Genomic DNA, 19,497 nt, shown 5'->3' with positions numbered 1-19,497 from the left:
TTATTGCGTCAATTAGACGCTTTTGTACTTTGTGTCCAATAGTGGAATGACTTAAATGATATATATAATTCACATAATTAATTCATGTCCGCATTAACTTGTTTTATCTTTAGTTTTATTGTTTTAACTGGTTTATATCAGCAACGTGAGATATGTGTTGGTTTGCGTAGAGCTAAATCATGCAGATAATTTTCATGAGAGAATTTGGTAATGATGCTGATTTTACTACGGTGGCTATTATGTTAGGAAGTGTGGATGGAAAACATACATATATTTACACAGCAAAGGGAATATCGTCAAAGGCTAATTGCTGCCATATATATATATATATATATATGGCAACGTTATGAAGCTTAGGTGGATGGGACAAAGGTTTTAAATTTGGGTTAGGAATGGTTTTATATGTAGTACTCTTGGGTGAATAACACGTTGTTAATTATGTGGAGGCTCAATGTTATTCTTGTAACTGAGGGTGCTGCAACATTGTGTTTTGATTTTGAGCAGTTCTGACATTCATAGTGTCAAAACTGGTATTTTAATAAAATTCTGATTTTCCTTATAAAAAAAAACTTATTTTATCCTTAGTTTTAATATTTCGAATATCACCAACAGTGAAAAACGAACACTTTATGGACATAGATCACGCATATAATGCTAAAATATTAAAGAACACAAATTTTCTGTATCGTCATATTTATATTTATATTGTGCCTAATTAATATAAATCTAAAATAACTTTGATAGTTTTCAATTTAAAACAAAGTGAATGTGATTTGGGTTGAAATTTTTAGCATAGTATCGTTTTTATTTTGTATCAAACTTGGTTCCGCAAATAGCATTCTTCTCTAACCTGCGACAATTGACGTGTAGTAGTAGCCCCACCAGAAGGAGCTTGATAATGTGTTATCGTCGGGTAAAAAATCCACAATGCATCCAAAACTACTTTTTCTTGTTCTTGTTAAGAAAATCACTAATTGGATACTAGGGTTTTTGCATTTTAGTTTTATTTTGGGAAACGTAGTGGGGTGATCAAAGTCTCAACCAAAAAGTTAATAAGATCCAACTCCAAGAGGGAGATGACCAATCATTTACATATATATTCTTAAAAAGATCGTTTGATATGTTGGTTACAGCAAATTGTAATATCGTAGTCAAGTTCTCAAACATAAACTGCGTGCAGTGGATTGCTTAAATTTGGTTTATTATTTGTTAAACGTAAGTTTCGGACTCAGCTAAAAAAAAGGTCACCAAACACATCCTAATCCATATTCTCCTTAGGCACGCATTCGATTCTATACGAAACCAATAGCCCACGGTGCTAATAGCCCCACGAAGTTGATACGTGGCTGGCCCTTGTTGGATGATAATTTTCAGATTTTTTTCTCAATATTTTAAAGCAACACACATTCCTAATGTATATCATAGTTTAGGTGTGGATGTTATATCTAACGTATTAGAGTGAAAGCGCTGTATCTACTATCTACTTGGGTAGAGAAAAACACTTGTGGAAAGAGCTTTATTTGTTTCTTTTAATTTTTTAATTTGTCCAGTCAAAATTTTGTTTTGGTAGCACTATTAATAATTAATATTATTTTCCATCGATCTATTAATAATCTATATTACTAATAAAGGAAATATACTTATTATTTTGGTGTACATATTTATTTTTTCATATTATTCCTAAAATAATATTTTCAAATTTCTTTTTTTATTCCTATAACTATTCTTTTCAATCAACCCACACCCCATCACATCCTAGAAACTATCCAATATTTTTTTTTTCAAAAATTTAAAAAGCACTGAGTGCCTTTTCCCCTAATTAATATGGTATGGAAAATCAGTATCAAAAAATAATATATAGTATTGGTCAAAATCACTTTCAAAGAACATTTTCAGATATGTAATTATGGGTACGTTAATATTGTTACTGTTAAACTATAAAATATTTTTATCAATAGACATTCAACTGAAACTTTCTTCGTTGCAAAAGTTACAAAATATTCTGTTTATATTTTTAAATATAATTTGAAGGTTTTAAGTGAAACAATTATGAATACTTTTTATAATTTGACATTTGTTCTTATACATGTTTAAATTTTTTCTTATATTTAGAATAAATTTTTTATTCGTAAAAATTAAGGAGAATATCCAAGAGATTTACGATACATATTCACACACCCTCTGATTAATCAATTAAATTCCCATGACTATTTAGAATAACTTTACACTGCATATATAATAAGGCGAAGATAAAAAAAAAGATCACGTGGCGTTGAAAAAACAGATGAGTACTTACAATTGAACTGATTAATATTAAAATATCTGATGTCGGATCGAAACAGATAACCTCTTGATTAGCTGACATACAAGATAATTGTATTTTAGCGTTTTCCAATTCTTAATCCAGCTAGTTCCAAAATGAGCCAATCTGAACGGGGATTCTATTATAAGAAATATCATAAAGAATCCATTAGTAGAAAACGTTAGCATGCAGCACGAGGGTCACGATTGATCGAACTACCCATATGTCACCCTTATCGTTGGACACTTTTAATATTATTAGTTGCCTATCTCAATGACCCCAGAATTCTTTTAACAGATTCTAGGTGGGGACTTTATGTACTATAAAAACAAGAACCGAAAATCAAAGGTTAAGTCCCATTTTAAATTTTTACCGTGAAAATTTTATTCTTATACCCATTGGGAATAAACAGTGCTAGTACATTCAGGGAGTATCCTTGCAGCTGCAGGCAGACACCGCAGAGACATTGGTCATTGGATATCATTCCCCCTCCCATTTGTGCGTGAGGGGTCCTATCATCAAAGTATAACGCAAGGACAAATTGCCAGTACTCTCTAACTATTTACTCCTAATTTTCCCACAAACAACGTTTTCCTTAAGTTGCATAACCACTATGACAAGAACAAAAAGAATGAAATTTCAATTAGGATTAATAAAATTCCCACCTTCTGTGTCTGAGCAAACACAAACAAGAATATAGAAGCTGGTTGGTTTTCAGGAAGACAAATTTGAAGGTTTTTCCCTTTTTTTTGTGAAAATCTTAAAATTGTTCAAAGAACAGGGGCAAAAGGATAATAAGAGATTAAAAAAAAGCAACATATAGTGCACCCAATGCAAGCCCGGCCATCCCTAATTATAAAATGGGATGGAAGACTACAGAAAGGCCTAAAATAGCACTAACTTAAGATTAATTGGCGTTGATGCCACCTCTTCAGTCTCTAATATAATATCGTTCATGTCGCTGAAGGATTGAGCAACTTTTCTAATGACTACAGTAAACCGTCTACTCTGATTTTTGCTTTGATTTTCTTGCACTTGATGCTCGAGAACTTGTACACCTCCCCACAAATTTCAGAATCTCGTCAATTAGAATGACCGGAAGTGCAACAACCAAAACCAAAAGCCACTCGTTGAAGCTCAGAGGCACGATACCAAATACTTGGGCTAAGAATGGCACGTACAAGATCAAAAAGTGCAGACCAAATGATACTGACATTGCCAAAAGAAGCCAAGGGTTGACCCAAGGGGGCATTGTCAAAAGGCTTCCATCTTCAGATAGGGCATTGAGAGAGTTGAACATTTCAATGGCTACCAACACAGAAAGTGACAGTGTCATAGCTTTCACTTTACCAGTTGAAAAGTAATCACAGGGGTTATCAAACGTGATAGTTTTAGCACCAGCAGTGAATGGAGAAGCAGTGAAGTTCTGCCATGAGGAGCATTGACCCCAGTTGGCAAGTTGGGTGTAAGTCACAAGACTATGTCCATCCCCACTAAGGTCAATACCAAAGAAGGAACCATGTGTATACCATATGATGAAGATACCAACTGTAGCTAATCCAACATAAATCCCAATAACCTGAGAAGTATAACATCAGGGAGAAGATTAGAGGTAAGTAATCCACATAAAATTATCAACATTTGAAACATAATAGGAGCCCAACAAAAGGTATGAGTGTGCAACCGAAAGGAAATTAAAAACAAAAAAGGGCAACTTACCAGATAGCGGAATAAAATCCACAAATTAATTAATGAGTCATCACTGTGACGAGGAGGCTTTTTCATTATATCCTTATCTGGAGGATTAAATCCCAAAGCTGTTGCAGGGGGTCCATCAGTGACAAGATTGACCCACAGAAGCTGGACAGGTATCAATCCTTCAGGAATACCTAATGCAGCTGTTAAAAATATAGAAGCAACCTCGCCAATATTGGAAGAGATCATATACCTGCAAATTAATTTCAGTTACAACTTAAATGATAATAAATTTTATCATTTGGGAAGGTTCTTAAAATACCAGCACATATAGGTAACTAACAAAAGTAGATAACTAGAGTACTAGATATCAATTACAAAGGAAGCCATGCAATGCCACTCGAGATTTTGAGTGCTTTACATTAGAGAAAATTCTGAAATATGCATTTTAGCATAGTTAAAAAGAAGTTTAAACCTCTTTTAAAGGTTCTAAACATCAAAGGTTTTAGACAGCAAATTCTGAACTATGCACTTTAGGATTGTTAAAAAGAAATCTAGCAAATCAACCAAACCCATCGTAACATCTCAGTTATGAATATGAAAATAAATCAACACTGCTACAAAATCTAGATCAAATCAAACAACAGTCAAAAACTACTGCCTTCCATGTTTCAAACAATTTTGAGAGATGGAATGTCATGTAGAATCCACAGTTCTATGTTCCTTATTTTTTTTTAATTTTGTTTACTTGATATTCATAGGGAAAAAACTCAAGGCCATATTGTGCACTGATAGATAACTACAGCCAGCATGTATATAGTTCATTATTATTATAGGCATTTCCCCCTTGTTTTTAGCCATAAACTAAGCAAAGATTGAGAGAGAAAGTGATATAGCAAATTATCCTTTATTTGCAATAGTGACTTATGTGGAATTGTGGATAAGTTATTTAACGACAATAAGAATCACCTGATAAAGGCCTTCATATTATTGTAGATAGATCTACCCTCACCAACAGCAGCAACAATTGAACTAAAATTATCATCTGCCAACACCATATCTGAAGCTTCCTTTGCCACCTACATTGGAATAGCATAAGATAAAAGAGATGAGTTGCCAAAAACAAAATAACAATATTAATTAGTGTCCTTTAATCTAACTAATTACAATAATCAGTCACCAAGACAACATCCAACACTTCAGATTTGTGTTAAAACACATCAAACTCAAACCGCAAGCACTTTAAAGATTACCATCTTCCAATTAGAAAGCCCAAATCAATCACTAATGTTCACCACTTGTTAGTTGTACCAGAAACCACAATATGATTACAGTGAAAACAAAATACCTCTGTCCCTGCAATGCCCATTGCAATACCAATGTCTGCAAGCTTCAAGGCAGGAGCATCATTAACACCATCCCCAGTCATGGCTACCACTTCCCCTTCCTCTTTCAGCAGCCTCACAATTTCTTGCTTGTGCCTAGGTTCAGCCCTTGAAAACAAAAGCCCACCAGGCTGTCTCAGATAGGTCTTTTTATCACGCAGTTCCATAAAATCTCTACCAGTTAAACTTTTAGAACTAATGTCTTCATCTGGAGAAAATACACCTATTTCACGGCATATAGCTTCAGCGGTGTTCTTGTTGTCTCCAGTAATAACCATAACACGAATTCCAGCTTCTCTGCAGTCTTCAATTGCTTGGTATACTTCCTCCCTAGGAGGATCCTAAGAACAATTCAATATTCAATTTCACAAAGTTACCACATTAAACAGATATGATGAAAGTGAGAAATCATGAATTATAAAATATAAAGTTCAAAACTTACCCTCAATCCAACCAAGCCAACAAAAATAAGTTCACTTTCAATTGATGAATAGTTGGAAGGATTAAGCAAAAGCTGGTGAGCTGGATGATCTTCATTACCACTGTAGTTTTCAAATTTGGGGAGTTCATCCTTGTATGCAAATCCCAAACAGCGCAATGCGCTAGTCGACATTTCATGGAGAGCTTGCAATACAAGGTTCCTTGCATTATCATCTAGGTTCACTATAGAACCATCACGCAACTGAATTTTAGAGCTTCTGTCCAACACATTTTCCACAGCACCCTATCAAATATTAGGTACAAATGCCAGTTAAAAATATTTCCCAGTGGTGAGAAAAAGGAAACCAGAATTAGAAAAAACAAAAGGATGCATAGCCTAGGCTCATGTATGGATTGAGCAACAGACACTGTCCTAACTCCTACAAATATGATGAGACAAAATGAGAAGAATGATCAGGTCATATATATAAACACCCTTGTCATGGAATTTAATTTGGAAAACATCATTGGTCCAATCAACAGCTCTCTGTTGTACAGAACTGGTAGTAATACTATTAGACCAGTTTTGCCAAAACAAGTGTAGTTACTGTTCTTTAGACTAGACTTCTAAAACAGGTTTGCATTTTCAGAAGTTGAGATATTACTTATTCACTTAAACACTATAATTTTATTTATTCTTTCAATCTATTAGTAAATACACTATAATTTTATTTATTCTTTCAATCTATTAGTAAATGGTGACACCGTGAATAATTGAGCTTTAGTCTCAGAACCTTATTTCAGGGGAAGAATAAAAAGACCTTACTCAAATAAATATTAAATAATGACGAAACCACGTGAAAAAAAATCCTATAAGCTTCCAAATTAACCAGTAATGCCACTCAGATAATATTAATTATCTATGTGATTACAGAAGTATGAAAAACTGAAAAAGAATCTAAATGAACTGTCCAAGTAGGACAAAAGGTGACAGACAAAGATAATACCTTAACTAGAAGCGACCTTTTGCCTAAACCAGAGTCCACAATAACACCCATTGACTTCCTATCACGGTCAAACTCAAGAGTAGCAAGTCGTTGGTCATGCTCACTCCACCATTCACAGCAACCTAAATAGAAATTTGAAGGTAAAGAAATTTAATTACATTTATTGAATAAGTTTACAATACTAACTCATATTACAATGCAGCCACACTTGTTGGATATGTGGTCTTTCTGCCATGTTTTTAATCCATTAGTTCAAACAAACATTTTTTTAAGAAAAAAGATTTGAGTACATAAAATGAAGTAGCATGTTGATCTAAGAAATGCTTACAAATATCACTAAGTCTTTAAATGAAGAATATCAATCTTACTTTCCCATTATAAAAACAAAAAAAAATAAAAAAATAAAAGTCCTTTTGAAAGTGGCTCAGGTATGTATAGTCAGATGAGTCGTCAAACTATTGCCTTGGCATATCACCACAAATTATTCTGTCACACATAAACAAAATCAACTTACGCAGCAAGGTACGTGTGCTTGCTGACTGTGCAACCTTGGATCCTTCAGGAAGGCCCATCTTCTCTACCAAAACCTGGAGTCCAAAGAAAGAGTACAAAAAACTGTCAAACACCGTCTTAAGTCAATGTGCTCACACAACAGATGAATTAGCATGAAATAACCCAGAACAAGAAAAGCATAGCTAATTTCATAGTGCTAAGCTAGCACTAAAAGTAACCATTCAAAAAGATGCTTCATGCAGAGGTAAAATTAAATTGCAAACAGTAAATGAGAAATATGCCAAATAAAATAAAAAGGGGGCCTTGCCTTCAAGGCTGCTTCAGTAGGCATTCCATGAGCGACAAACTTATGCTCTGACTGTGCGACTCCAGCATCATTACAGACCGCAGCTATTTTTGCTATCATTTGAAGATTAGCATCCAATCCACTAGTTGGCCAGTTCTCTATTTGGCCATCGGCTGGATTGTATGTAGTTCCTTCCACCTTGAAAGCCCTTAGTGTGTCCACATTATGGCCAATTGCAACTAATTTTGCCACAGCCATTTGGTTAGTAGTCAATGTTCCAGTTTTATCCGAACAAATAACAGTGGTACAACCCAGAGTCTCCACGCTCGGCAACTTCCGGACCAGGGCATTCTTCTGGGCCATCTTTCGAGTACCAAGAGCCAGGCAAGTCGTGATGACCGCAGGCAAACCTTCCGGAATAGCGGCCACAGCCAGTGCCACAGCAATCTCAAAGTAATAGGTACACTTCTCGAAGGAAAACTTGAAGTTCCTGGGCCATCCATCCACATACTCCCAAGAGAGGAAGTACTTAACATTGATGAGCCAAACCAAAATACATATCAGTCCAATTATCATGGTTAGCTTCTCCCCAAACTCATTGAGCTTCTTCTTCAACGGGGTATCCTCCTCGCTCTGTGAGGCAACGTGTATCTGCATATGCACCTTCCCAATTTCGGTGTCCATGCCGGTCTGAGTGACCAAGCAAATGCAATTCCCGTTAACAACAGTGGTCCCCGCGAAAACCATACACCTCTTCCCCTGAATATCAGCATCCTCATCCACACGCTTGTTAGTCTTATTCACAGCTTCACTCTCTCCAGTCAAAGAACCCTGCTCCGATCGCAAAGTGGAACTGATCAATTCCACAACACGCATATCCGCAGGCACCTTATCCCCAACCTTAAGCTCAACGATGTCGCCGGGAACAAGTTCCTTCGCCGGCAAATTAGAAATTTTCGCGCCCTCTCGAATCACGACCGCGTGCTCAGATTGAATCTCTTTCAGCGCATCAAGCGCCTTCTCCGCATTGCTCTCCTGCCACACGCCAACAATTGCGTTCACGATTAGTATCAGGAAAATCACCAGAGGCTCCACGAACGCCGTTATCTCCATCTCGCCGCCCTCGTCGCCGTCGTACCAAGCGAGCACGAAGGAAATGATGGCAGCGGCGAGGAGAATCCGAACGAGCGTGTCGTTGAACTGCTCCAGAATCAAACTCCATATCGATTGCCCCTCGTGCTTCTCCAACTCGTTCAATCCATAGATCTTGCGCCGATTCTCGACCTCATCGTGATTCAAACCAACCTTCACATTAACCTTGAATTGCTCCTCGCACTCCCGGACGTCCTTCGCCCACGCCTTGAAGATTTCACGGTCCGAAGCATCAGAACTCGTGTTCTCTCGTTTCCCATAATCTTGGCCTCCCTTCCCCATTCAGATCCGCTGAAAACAAACACGGAGAAATCAATTTCTCGATTAAAAAGAATTGTTTCTCCCGTCAAAAATCGGTAGAATAGAATCTATCGAACTTTCGATGCAGCGACCCAGTAAATTGATGTAATCAGAAACCCTAACTACTACGCGGGGGAAGCAAACGACGGCGTTTAATGAAAAGGAAAAGGGAGAAGCGACTGCGAGATCGTGAAAAAGAAAAACGAAAAGGGCGCGTGGGTTGTTGGGTGAGACTGTGTGTGTGGAGAAAACTCGGGGTTTGTTGGGGGCGCTCTAGTATGAGCGGAAGGGGCGTTGGTTTGGTTTCTCGTGAGAACTGAAAGTGAGAAAAAAAAGAAAATGTGAGAAAGGGAAAGGTTTTAAACTATTGGAACGCCTCACGCATCGTAGAATGTGCTTGCCCAGTAAGCTAAGCTAGGGGTACTAGTATTCATGGAATGGAATTTGTGGCCCCACTTCTTCTCACTCTAGTTTAGTGCGTGGCTTATGCCTAATGTTAATTAGGGTATGTCCACGAAATTTCGTGGTACGATCCTGCGGGATTTTACCATAGATTTAAAATATACGCAAATCTATAAGATCGCGTCATATTGACGGAAGATTGGAAATTGAAAAGTTCCACGATGAGTTGGCGATCTGTGATTGGCCGAGTGTTGTTTTCTGTTGCCACGTATGCTGTCCACTCAGCAGTTGGGTTTTGTGGTTGTTATCACAAAATAATCTACTGCTTTGATCTACACCCCTAAAGCTGTGGGTTGTTCTGAAACCTTCGTCAATAAATCCTTTTCACCTTTTTTAGCAATAAATAAATCCTTTTTGACCCCTCATATGTATTTTTCTCATTTCTCATACACCAAATTTGTGAAAGGGTAATTACCAATTATCAAGTGTATGTTTATTTTTCAGTTACAAACAAATGTTTAGAATAAAATTAAATTTGTAAGAATATTTATACACTTTCTTTCTCAAAAGTGAATTTATGGATTATTAAATTTCCTTTGAAATTCGTACCGATATAATTTGTTCCGGTGTTAGGTTCGTTTAGATTTAAGTGGCGTAGTGTCATTTAAATTAGTTAATTGTTAAGAAGCTGATTTCTCAAGTAATTATACCATAATCAAACTTTGATAACAATATAGTAATCTATAAATTTTATTTATTTAGGATCGAATTTAGATCCAAATTATCAAACAAAGATTTAAACGTAGGTCGAAGTGTCGAAAAGCCGTTTGCTTTGATTTATTTAGTAATGAAAATAATTCAGAATCCTAGGGCGCAGTTTTGATGGTGGCTTTCGTGGAATGTTCATTGCCACACAAATCAATGAATGGCCCACCAAGTCAAAATTGCAGTGGTACAGGATTGGTAGAATTTATTGATCAAAAGAATGGGTTGGGTAAAAAACCACGTATTCTGTTTATACCATTACTTTTTGAGTTTTTTCTACAACATGATAGAAAAAGGGTAAACAAAAATATTTTTAAATTTAATTGACTGAACTTTTTATGTTCATTATTAGGTAGAGATATTATTGAGATGAGTTAAAATTAGTTAATTTTGCTCGTATACGATTCGAATTTTTTATAAAATCATTTATTTTAAAATATTTTTTCTTATCTTTTTATTTTATTATAATTTTTAAAATTTAATTTTTTATCTTTTAGAATATTTATTTTAGTATTTTTAACTTAATATTTATTTTAGTATTTTTAACTTTTCAATTTGAGTCAAGATTATTCTTTCATCAATTTTAAAATAATATTTTCAATATAAAATACTATTTTCGTCGTTTGAATTTGTTTGATATCTTATCAAATCATTATTTAATCCATGTCAAATATAGAAAATGACAACATGATGATAATTTTATTTGATGTACATTAAATATTAGATAGAATTATAATTTATCTTATTCTTATCTTATCATACTTTCTTTTACTCTAATATCTTGTATTATTTTATTTTGTTGTATTATATTTTACCTCAAATAAAATTTAAATAAATTCAATTAAAAAAATTGACACATAAAAATAATAAAAAGTTGCAACAAAAATAAATATATTAAAAAATAATATACCATGACAATAATAATAATAAATATTATAATACTAGTGATAATAATAGTGACAATTAAGATGAGTTGAAGGCACAATAATAATAATGACCGTGATAATAATAATGATGATAATGATGATAATATTGGTGATAAAATAGTGATGATAATGAGAATGTATTTTTTTAACTAAAAAATCAAAATCACAAATTATTTTTCTTGATTTTAAAATTAAATATAAAATTATTTTAAAATTGAGTTAAAAACTCAAGAACAAAATCACAAACAGGTTACTACCTTAGGGTTATTCTTAGAGGCAATTTAAGAAATTAATATAAAATACACGTGTGAATTTTAATGACATGTGAAAATATGATTAATGAACACAAAATGAAACACCAAAATGAGACCATATATTTAAATTCATTAGGTTTAAGATTTAATTAAACCATGATAAAAGAAAAAAAATATATGTAAAATTAAGAAATGGAATAAATTAGGGAACCAAAATTGTTAGAAATAAAAATAAGAAAATGAAAATTCCAGATTAAAAATTATAAAAAACTAAAATTGCAATTTTTTATATGTAAGTAATTTTCATTTGGTGGATAAGTCACGTAACTTCTTTTCTTGGAGTGCTACTAGCTACTACGCTTTGGGTTTCTATATTCCTTTTAGTTTTAGTGGTGTCACGAAGCGATGCGGGCCCAACCAAATGTCACTGTCAAGGCAGTTGAGTACATGGTTTGACCCGGATTCCAAATTCTAGGCATATGCTTCCATGACAGCCATAGAGAATATAAAATAAATAAATGTATCCAAACAATTGATCCTTTCTTGGTTCAAATACAGAAAGTATACAATTAACAATGATTATATGCCAACATATTGTTTCCATGAAAAAAATATGGCAACATATTGTTATTGTTAGTAAAAAAAACTGGGTCGAATATCTTAAGTTAGGTTTTAATTTTAAATATTATGAATAGAAAAAATGTGTTTGAAAAAAATAACTGGTAATAATTGGTCAAGATTTTCAATAAATATTTGTGAAAGTCAATAAATATCTTATATAAGTAGTAACATACTTGTTAAAAAAAACAATGATTACCTTTAACTGTTTTATTGAATTTAAAAGGATTTTTTAAGCAAAAAAAAGGTATGAGTTCTTCCATGCAAACTATGTTGGCACCTCAATTTCAATTATTCTTCACTCAACCTAAAATATATTAATTAAAAGAGGATAGCAAAACACTTGGAAAAATCAAATCATGCCCAAAGAATACAACTGTGAGAATCTATAACAAGAGAGTCCTTCCATGTACCTAAGAAATTCCTAAGAAAAAGAAAAAGTAGTTTATTTCACCAAGTAAAACAAGTATTTTGTACACCAAAGGAACTCAGCTTGTTAACATAAGCACGAGCTTCACGATAAATGTGTGTGACAAAAAAAAAGGAAGTAGTTAGATAAAAAAAAATTAAAATAAATAATAATAAAGTGAATGAGGATTTAAACTTTAAGAGCAAATGGTACTTGTCTCATGCATTTAGAACTTATTACATTCATATCTTCCATTAAAATGCATTACTTTTGCACCCTTTAAGCTAACACCATTAAGGAAAAGTATTAACTTTAGGTGAAATGTAAAAAACAATCCTTTTCATTCTTCACAATCCTTATCCCAATCTAAATTCCTAATTTCACTCCTTCACCACCAGATGCACCACCCCCTTCGAAACTCCATCTGGAAATCCCGCCCAGCCAAAGGCTCCAACCTATTCCTCACAAACTTGTCGCCAATAAGAACAGGCATGAGAGGCCTCCCGTCACCGGCTTCTATGTAACATTCCTGATTTTTTGACTTCTCAGTAGCTCACATTATAGCACTTCACGCGGTGACACTTCACTCAACATTCTTATTGATTGGAATCCTCCACCTATTAGAATCTTCTATAGGTAACCTTTTTCAAGACCTTGAAAATCATCTTTGCTTGCTTTTAAGATTAATGGTTGATCTCACAAACCAACACAAGACTTTGTAGCATGTTTTGTCCTCACTCACGTGATGAAAATGTGTTTTATTGATTTTTGTTATTTTGTTTTCTATTTATTGGATTTTTGTTTTTGTTGTTTGAAGGTTCTGTGTTTAGATTTTGCAAATTGCATGACTTTTGTTCTCTCTATTATGTGTTGGAATTGATGAAGGAAGGGGCGAGGGTAATATTGGAAGGAAAAAACATACAACTATCACATGTCAATCATGTGTCTAATTCTATTAATGAATCAAACAGCGTTACAATGGTATGGGTAATCAATGTGATAGTATGAAACAATTAGGAAAATTTGTGTATGGTTAAAATAAGAAGTGAGATTGATTGTAATAAACATTAAACTCAAGAAGAACGAGGGTAATTTGCGCAAACTTTAAAGTCATAATTTTTTTGGTGCACTTTAAAGTCATATTTAGTCACAGAATTGAAATGTCAAAAGTTAAAGTTGTTGCCTTGCGAAATTTATTTCTCTTGAAAAATCAACTGAAAAGTTGTAGTCGTGGAAAAGGACGAATAAGAAAGCATAAGACTTTGGGGGCAAGTGTGATGTACATTATGGTTTTCTTCTTGAATTTGACTGTTCAAACAGGACGATCATTATCCGACCAAGGACGACTCTTCAATTGCACTATGTTTTCTTTAGGTGCAACAATTTACTGTATATAAAGCTTTTGGTTAGAAATTGTCTTGGATTTTAACGTGCAAGTGCCAGAGTTTGTATAATTCTGATTAGTTTTTTGACGGAGGTATAATTCTTATTAGTTAGCAACTCGTTGATACGGTTCTATTTTATTTTCAGTTTGAAAGTTAATTAGCAGATCCGTAACTCTATTGCATTTTTTCATATTGATGAAATCACAGAAATATCAACATGCACCCAACATTTTCTCTTGATGTTAAAATTTGACAATTTATTGCTTTGAAGTTGTCTTGCATTTTAACGTGCAAGTGCCTATTTGGTTTGTATGCGCTGGCGGTCGCCATAATAATTTTGTACAACAAGGATGCTTGTTTTTAGGAGTCATTAAAACTGAATCAAAATATTTAAAATATATTATTAAATTGTTAGTTTAAGTGATATTGAATTTTGATGAGTAATACTCCATATTTAAATTTTGTGAATTGAAAAAATATGATTAATAGGAAAAATTCATTGTTGACAAATAATTTGTTATGTTCAAACATGCTAAAACAAATAATCTCAATTTTCCTCTTTCTATCTCAATTTCTATGTTACAAACACACTATTAATAAAGAGAACAGCTTTCCGGGGACCCTGTGTAAGCATAGGTCATTGAGTATAGAATATGGATAAAACAATTTATTTTCTAACTTCCTCCTTATGTAAGAAGTCACACGACTGGCCAGATTAATTGTGGTATCTTATGTCATGCAGGATCACATGTACAGCGTGTTTAGACAAACATTATGAAATCAAATTGACAGATACTTTCATGTCAAATATTAATAAGAAAAAATACATTAGTTATCGTAGTTTTTGTCCATACGCGAATCAATTACTTCAAAATACTGATCCAAACATGTGGTGACACTTCTTTCCCTATCCTGAAACGAAAGAAGTACAAAGAACTCATAATAGTGGCCGCAAAAGCCCATTATGAAGGAGGAAAAGGCAAATTGCCTTGAAGACACCGTATTGAACACTTGGAAGTTGGAACTAAACTACTGAACGAGTCTCAATAGGTGACAATCTATTATGGGAGACTATAATCGTGTACCACCACTTATTTGGATCATTTGATTGGTTTTATGGTTGTTATACCACACGACTTGGAAATAGTCCAAAGTCCAAACAGATGACGCCCTAGGTTGCGGGGTGACCAGTAATGGCTATATCTATCCGCACATGACTCTGGGGATAACAGTTTTTATTTTTTATTTTCTTGCTGATTTTGCTCAACTTACTTTTTTTTGTGTCCACATCATATTATCTTTTACCGGAAATAATCTTATTCAAATCAAATCATATGGTAAGAATATTTTTTTTAATATTTAACACAATTATATGTCTAAGAATTATTTAAGATCTTTGGTTAAATCAGTCGATTTACGTGTTTGATTGTGATAATTATTATGTATAGGTAAGCCACTTGATCGGTATTAATTGTTTCCTCCTTTCTAAGTTTTGCTACTATTATTTTGTCTAGCTGCTTGCATATGAATTAATATTGTTATTTTGCCTCTTCTAATGTTCACATTCAGGTTGCTTTCCGTAAAAAAAAAAAAGGTGGTCTTATGATTTTCCTCTTCTTTTTAATTATTGTCTAAGGAGTGGTAATATTATGAAATGGTGTTGCCCTCCAATTTCCATTATTATCAAAGAAGGAATGATGTTTCGAATAAAATAGTCGGTGACACATTAGGGGAAATACATACTTAAATCTTTTTTGACACGCCCTTTATTTATTGGATGAACATACGTAGATCTAATTTAAAATAGAAGAAGAGAGGAGCAGGCCCATATGTTTTAGTTTGACTCACACAAAATTTATTTAATAATAAAAAATATATTAAAAAAATGTGCCTGCATTGTACTATAATTCTGTGGCTTAGATTCAAAAGGGTAATTTTAAAGCATTATGCAACCATAATTTGTTTCATTATATGACGCTAATGGACAGAAATAATTCCTTTTATTTAACATTAATTATTTTGTTTTTATGATAAAAGAATAGTTGTATTGTTTTCCAATAATAATAGGTGAGTTTGTGAGTGCTGACTTCCCATCAAGCTTCTTCAATACATTTACGAGCTTAAAAGACGATGAGATTCAATTTTTGGTTCTTGTGAATACAACAGACCAAGCAAACATCTATACTTAAACATTTTAATTAGAGATGATAAAATTATAGGGGAGTAATTTTGATAATTATTATATTATTTTAATAATTTGATATAATATAATTTTATTGATCAAATCGTTGAATTATATTTACATGTTATTAAGATTGTTTATATCAAATTTTATCAAAATTAAATAATACTAAAAAGATAATCAAATTATCTACATTTTAATATATTTTAAAATATTTATGTTACTTCAATTTTAATCTATATAAATGAGGTAATAAATTATTTTAGATTAATATAAAATTTTATATATAAAATTTATGTAAAATGAACTTTTAATCCAACAAAAAATTTTAATAAAAACATCATTCGGTTGAAAGTTATATAATAGTATAATAGTTATGAACAGTGTATCGATATAATTTGATTATATATATATATATATATATATATATATATATATATATAAAATGTTTTCTTAATTTTTTAATATTTCATAGTTTTCTGCTATATGTTGCGTCCTCTCAAAAGAAAACTAAAATATTGCGCTTTGCTTTCATTTGAGTAAGACGATTTTATTTAATTTCGTCTATCTTATAAAAATAAATTGAAAACGAAATATTATTTTCATAAGAAAATAACAATCAAAACTAATATTGTTTCACAATATAAATTATTGAAAAGTATTTTGTCATTAAGTTGAGGTATGAGATAGCTAGAATGACCTTTTTTGTTTCATTATATTTAAGTCTATAAAAAATATACAAACAATATAATAACTATTTTATTTTATTTCTAAGAGGATCTTTAACGTAGTTGTTTATATTGGTTCTTAAATGTTAAGCGATAATCTTTCTAAAATAGGACTGGAGTTTGCTGGCTTAATTTGTTTCCACGTGTGAGTATTGATGCCTAAATAAGCAACAAGTCCTTAATGAATAAAGTGATGAGTGGAGGAGAGAGAGCATGAAATTAACATTTAACAACTTGGAATAGAAGAGACATGAAGATGCAATCCATAATTATTAATTTTTTTTCAAAAGTATTACATTGATTATAGATGATTTTAAGATTTTAAAATGCATATAAGTGAAAGATAATTTTTAATTTTTTAAACTCAAACTCTAAAATTATATAATAATGATATATAAATTCATCATTTATTTTAAATATCTCATCAACATCTTTAATTTTTTTCTTTGTATCCTATCTTAAACTTTTTCATACTTATATACATATTTTCTTTTTACTTTTTCTCTATTGGATAACATATTAGATGTGTATCAAAATATTTTTCAAGATAATATGATGGGTTTAAAGGAAAAACTCAAATCTCATCTTGACGGGTGAGAGACAATTCTTTCCTATGAGCTGGTTGAGTCGTGCTCAAATCCAAATTCAAAAAAAATCAAACCCAAAAAATCTACAAAACCACAATTAAATAGAAATCAATACTTGTAAAATCCTCAAAACTAGAAAATAAATCCCGAAAGACTCACATAACCAGAGCATGCAACGATTGAGGGAGGGAGTGTTGACTAATCGACAACATATCTATGGCAACGATGGCAAAAAAACAAAACAATATATAAGATATAAGCTAGCAAATAAAGAACAAAGATAGGAGTTAGAAAGAATGTAAAAAGAAATTAGTTGAAATAAATACAAATCATACAAACGAATTAAGGAAGCTTTGAGTAGGGGAGAATTTTGAATCCTAAAAATCATTTTTTTTTATGAATAACAACCATTAAATTTTTTCAGATAATTTTCTAGAAAACAAAGAGTTAAATAATTTAATAAAAAATAACATGATGATTTTACTATAATAAAAAAAATTAAACTAAAAAAAATAAGATTTTCACCTCACTATAGGAAAGTTAGTTTTCATAAGAATCTGATAAAAAAACATTTCCGAAAAATATTTCCCCTCGTATATTTTATTATTTAAATTACATGAAATTAAATTTTCTAACTTACCAAAAACTTATCTCCGATCAAATGTTCGGTAATTGAAATAGACAATAAAAAATGGTAGAACCGACAAAAATAAGTTAAAAATTGTGTTAACCTGTTAACAACTTTAACATTAGACTGGGTTTTGGTTGAAATTGTCAAATCTAAGGTGACATTGAAAGTTCACAAAAATAAATTAAGAACCCAATTAAGAACTCAAGATGCCCTAAATTGTTTGGTTCTATATTATTCCACTGAAGTATCAAAATTCGTCCTTCTTCGTTGTTAATAAATTTTAAAGCAAAATTTATAGATTATACAGTTCGGGTCTTTCTGCTTTCTGTGTCGAACCTGTAATCCAAATGTTCGTCGTGTACCTAACATTTACTATTTTATTTTTCTCTCAGCATTTCCGTGCAGAAAAGGCTACCGGTTTTAATAATAACAAAAACAGCAATCGAGTTTCACCATCAATAGAGAAAATAAAAAAAAAGACAACATGATTCCCCCCACTTGGCCTCTGTTTTGGCACCGTCTAGATGCATCAAAACACACTTTATTTGCAGCACATTGCCTCTAATACTACCCTTCGACATCACAAACTCTCATACACACAACTAATTAACAAAGAAAATGAAAATAAAAATAACGCAGTCATTGCAAATCATCACACATGATTACTTCACAAATAATGCCCACTATAAATCCATTCAATTATTCCTTCTTTCCTTTCCCACACCCTTTTCTTGCAATCTAAGTTTTTGCTTCCTTTCTCTTTTCTTTTTTCTTTTTTTAAAATTTTCTCAATTTATAACCCTTGCTCTACGCAAACTCGCACTATCCCAGTATCACCTCAGAAACTGAGGGGAAAAAAGATGAGCTCAATTTGCATATCGAACTGCATCAACGACGCACGTGACCCACGTGTTCCCGTGAGGGCTTCCTACGTGAACCTCTACAAGTGGCCGGAATCGGATGCTGAGTTTGTGAGGTCAAGAAGTTGCAACAGAGAGAAGGGTTCTCATATATTGTACGGTCACCCTAGGGTGGTGGACAGCATCTCCTGCAGGCAAATGTACCTCAGAAGCTACACGTTTTCTAGGGAAGAAGAGAACGAGCTCGAGAAAACCCACAAGTGTTTTGGTAGGGCAAAGATGAAGAAGAAGAAAAAACATGGGAGCGAGACAAAGCCTGATGAGGCTAAGAAAACCAAGTGCTTGGTTTGGAGTAAGGCTAAGGAGGTCTCGTGTTCTGCTTTGTCTAGGATTCTCCGAAGGGTCTTGTCCTGTTCCGCTAGTGTAGATGTTGTCGACGAAAAATATTGATTTTTAATCAAAGGTTTGAACTTTTTTAATTTGTTTTGTTTATTATATATATTTCCTTCCTATTTATGATCCAGAGAGAAGAGTATATCACTTTGGTTTCTTTTATTCACTTTTGTATAAGGGTGTGTGAAATGTGAATGTAATTTCTCCTGCGGAGGATGTTAATTCTCGCACGCTAGATGTAAAAATTTTGTGAACAGAGAAAAGGTTTAAGTGGATTTGTGCTAGCAATTATATGCA

General features: G+C 32.8%; 2 protein-coding genes across 2 annotated transcripts; one reads left to right on the top strand and one right to left on the bottom strand.

Moving 5' to 3' along the window:
* Nucleotides 1-2,931: 2,931 nt before the first annotated feature.
* Nucleotides 2,932-9,510, bottom strand: LOC114400186 (calcium-transporting ATPase 4, endoplasmic reticulum-type-like). The gene is made up of 8 exons (XM_028362508.1): nucleotides 7,630-9,510; nucleotides 7,324-7,396; nucleotides 6,810-6,931; nucleotides 5,825-6,106; nucleotides 5,346-5,723; nucleotides 4,967-5,076; nucleotides 4,022-4,250; nucleotides 2,932-3,881 (listed from the first exon to the last, which is right to left on the bottom strand). The coding sequence occupies exons 1-8, from the start codon at nucleotides 9,040-9,042 to the stop codon at nucleotides 3,306-3,308; spliced, it is 3,183 nt and encodes a 1,060-aa protein (XP_028218309.1). The 5' UTR covers nucleotides 9,043-9,510; the 3' UTR covers nucleotides 2,932-3,305.
* An 8,908-nt stretch (nucleotides 9,511-18,418) lies between these two features.
* Nucleotides 18,419-19,497, top strand: LOC114399640. The gene has a single exon (XM_028361848.1). The coding sequence runs from the start codon at nucleotides 18,808-18,810 to the stop codon at nucleotides 19,255-19,257; it is 450 nt and encodes a 149-aa protein (XP_028217649.1). The 5' UTR covers nucleotides 18,419-18,807; the 3' UTR covers nucleotides 19,258-19,497.

Source organism: Glycine soja, chromosome 19, assembly GCF_004193775.1.
Source record: "Glycine soja cultivar W05 chromosome 19, ASM419377v2, whole genome shotgun sequence".
NCBI lineage: Eukaryota > Viridiplantae > Streptophyta > Magnoliopsida > Fabales > Fabaceae > Glycine > Glycine soja.
Note: the sequence above shows the minus strand (reverse complement) of the source record. Positions and strands in the feature narration are given on the sequence as shown.

What these genes read in the sequence shown, in the direction of transcription:
- LOC114400186 (XM_028362508.1), bottom strand. Translation starts at nt 9,042, where the DNA reads ATGGGGAAGGGAGGCCAAGATTATGGGAAACGAGAGAACACGAGTTCT. An exon ending in CTACTGAAGCAGCCTTGAAG is followed by an intron (nt 7,397 to 7,629) that starts GCAAGGCCCCCT and finishes TTTGGACTCCAG; the next exon opens with GTTTTGGTAGAGAAGATGGG. An exon ending in TGGGCATTGCAGGGACAGAG is followed by an intron (nt 5,077 to 5,345) that starts GTATTTTGTTTT and finishes ATTCCAATGTAG; the next exon opens with GTGGCAAAGGAAGCTTCAGA.
- LOC114399640 (XM_028361848.1), top strand. Translation starts at nt 18,808, where the DNA reads ATGAGCTCAATTTGCATATCGAACTGCATCAACGACGCACGTGACCCA.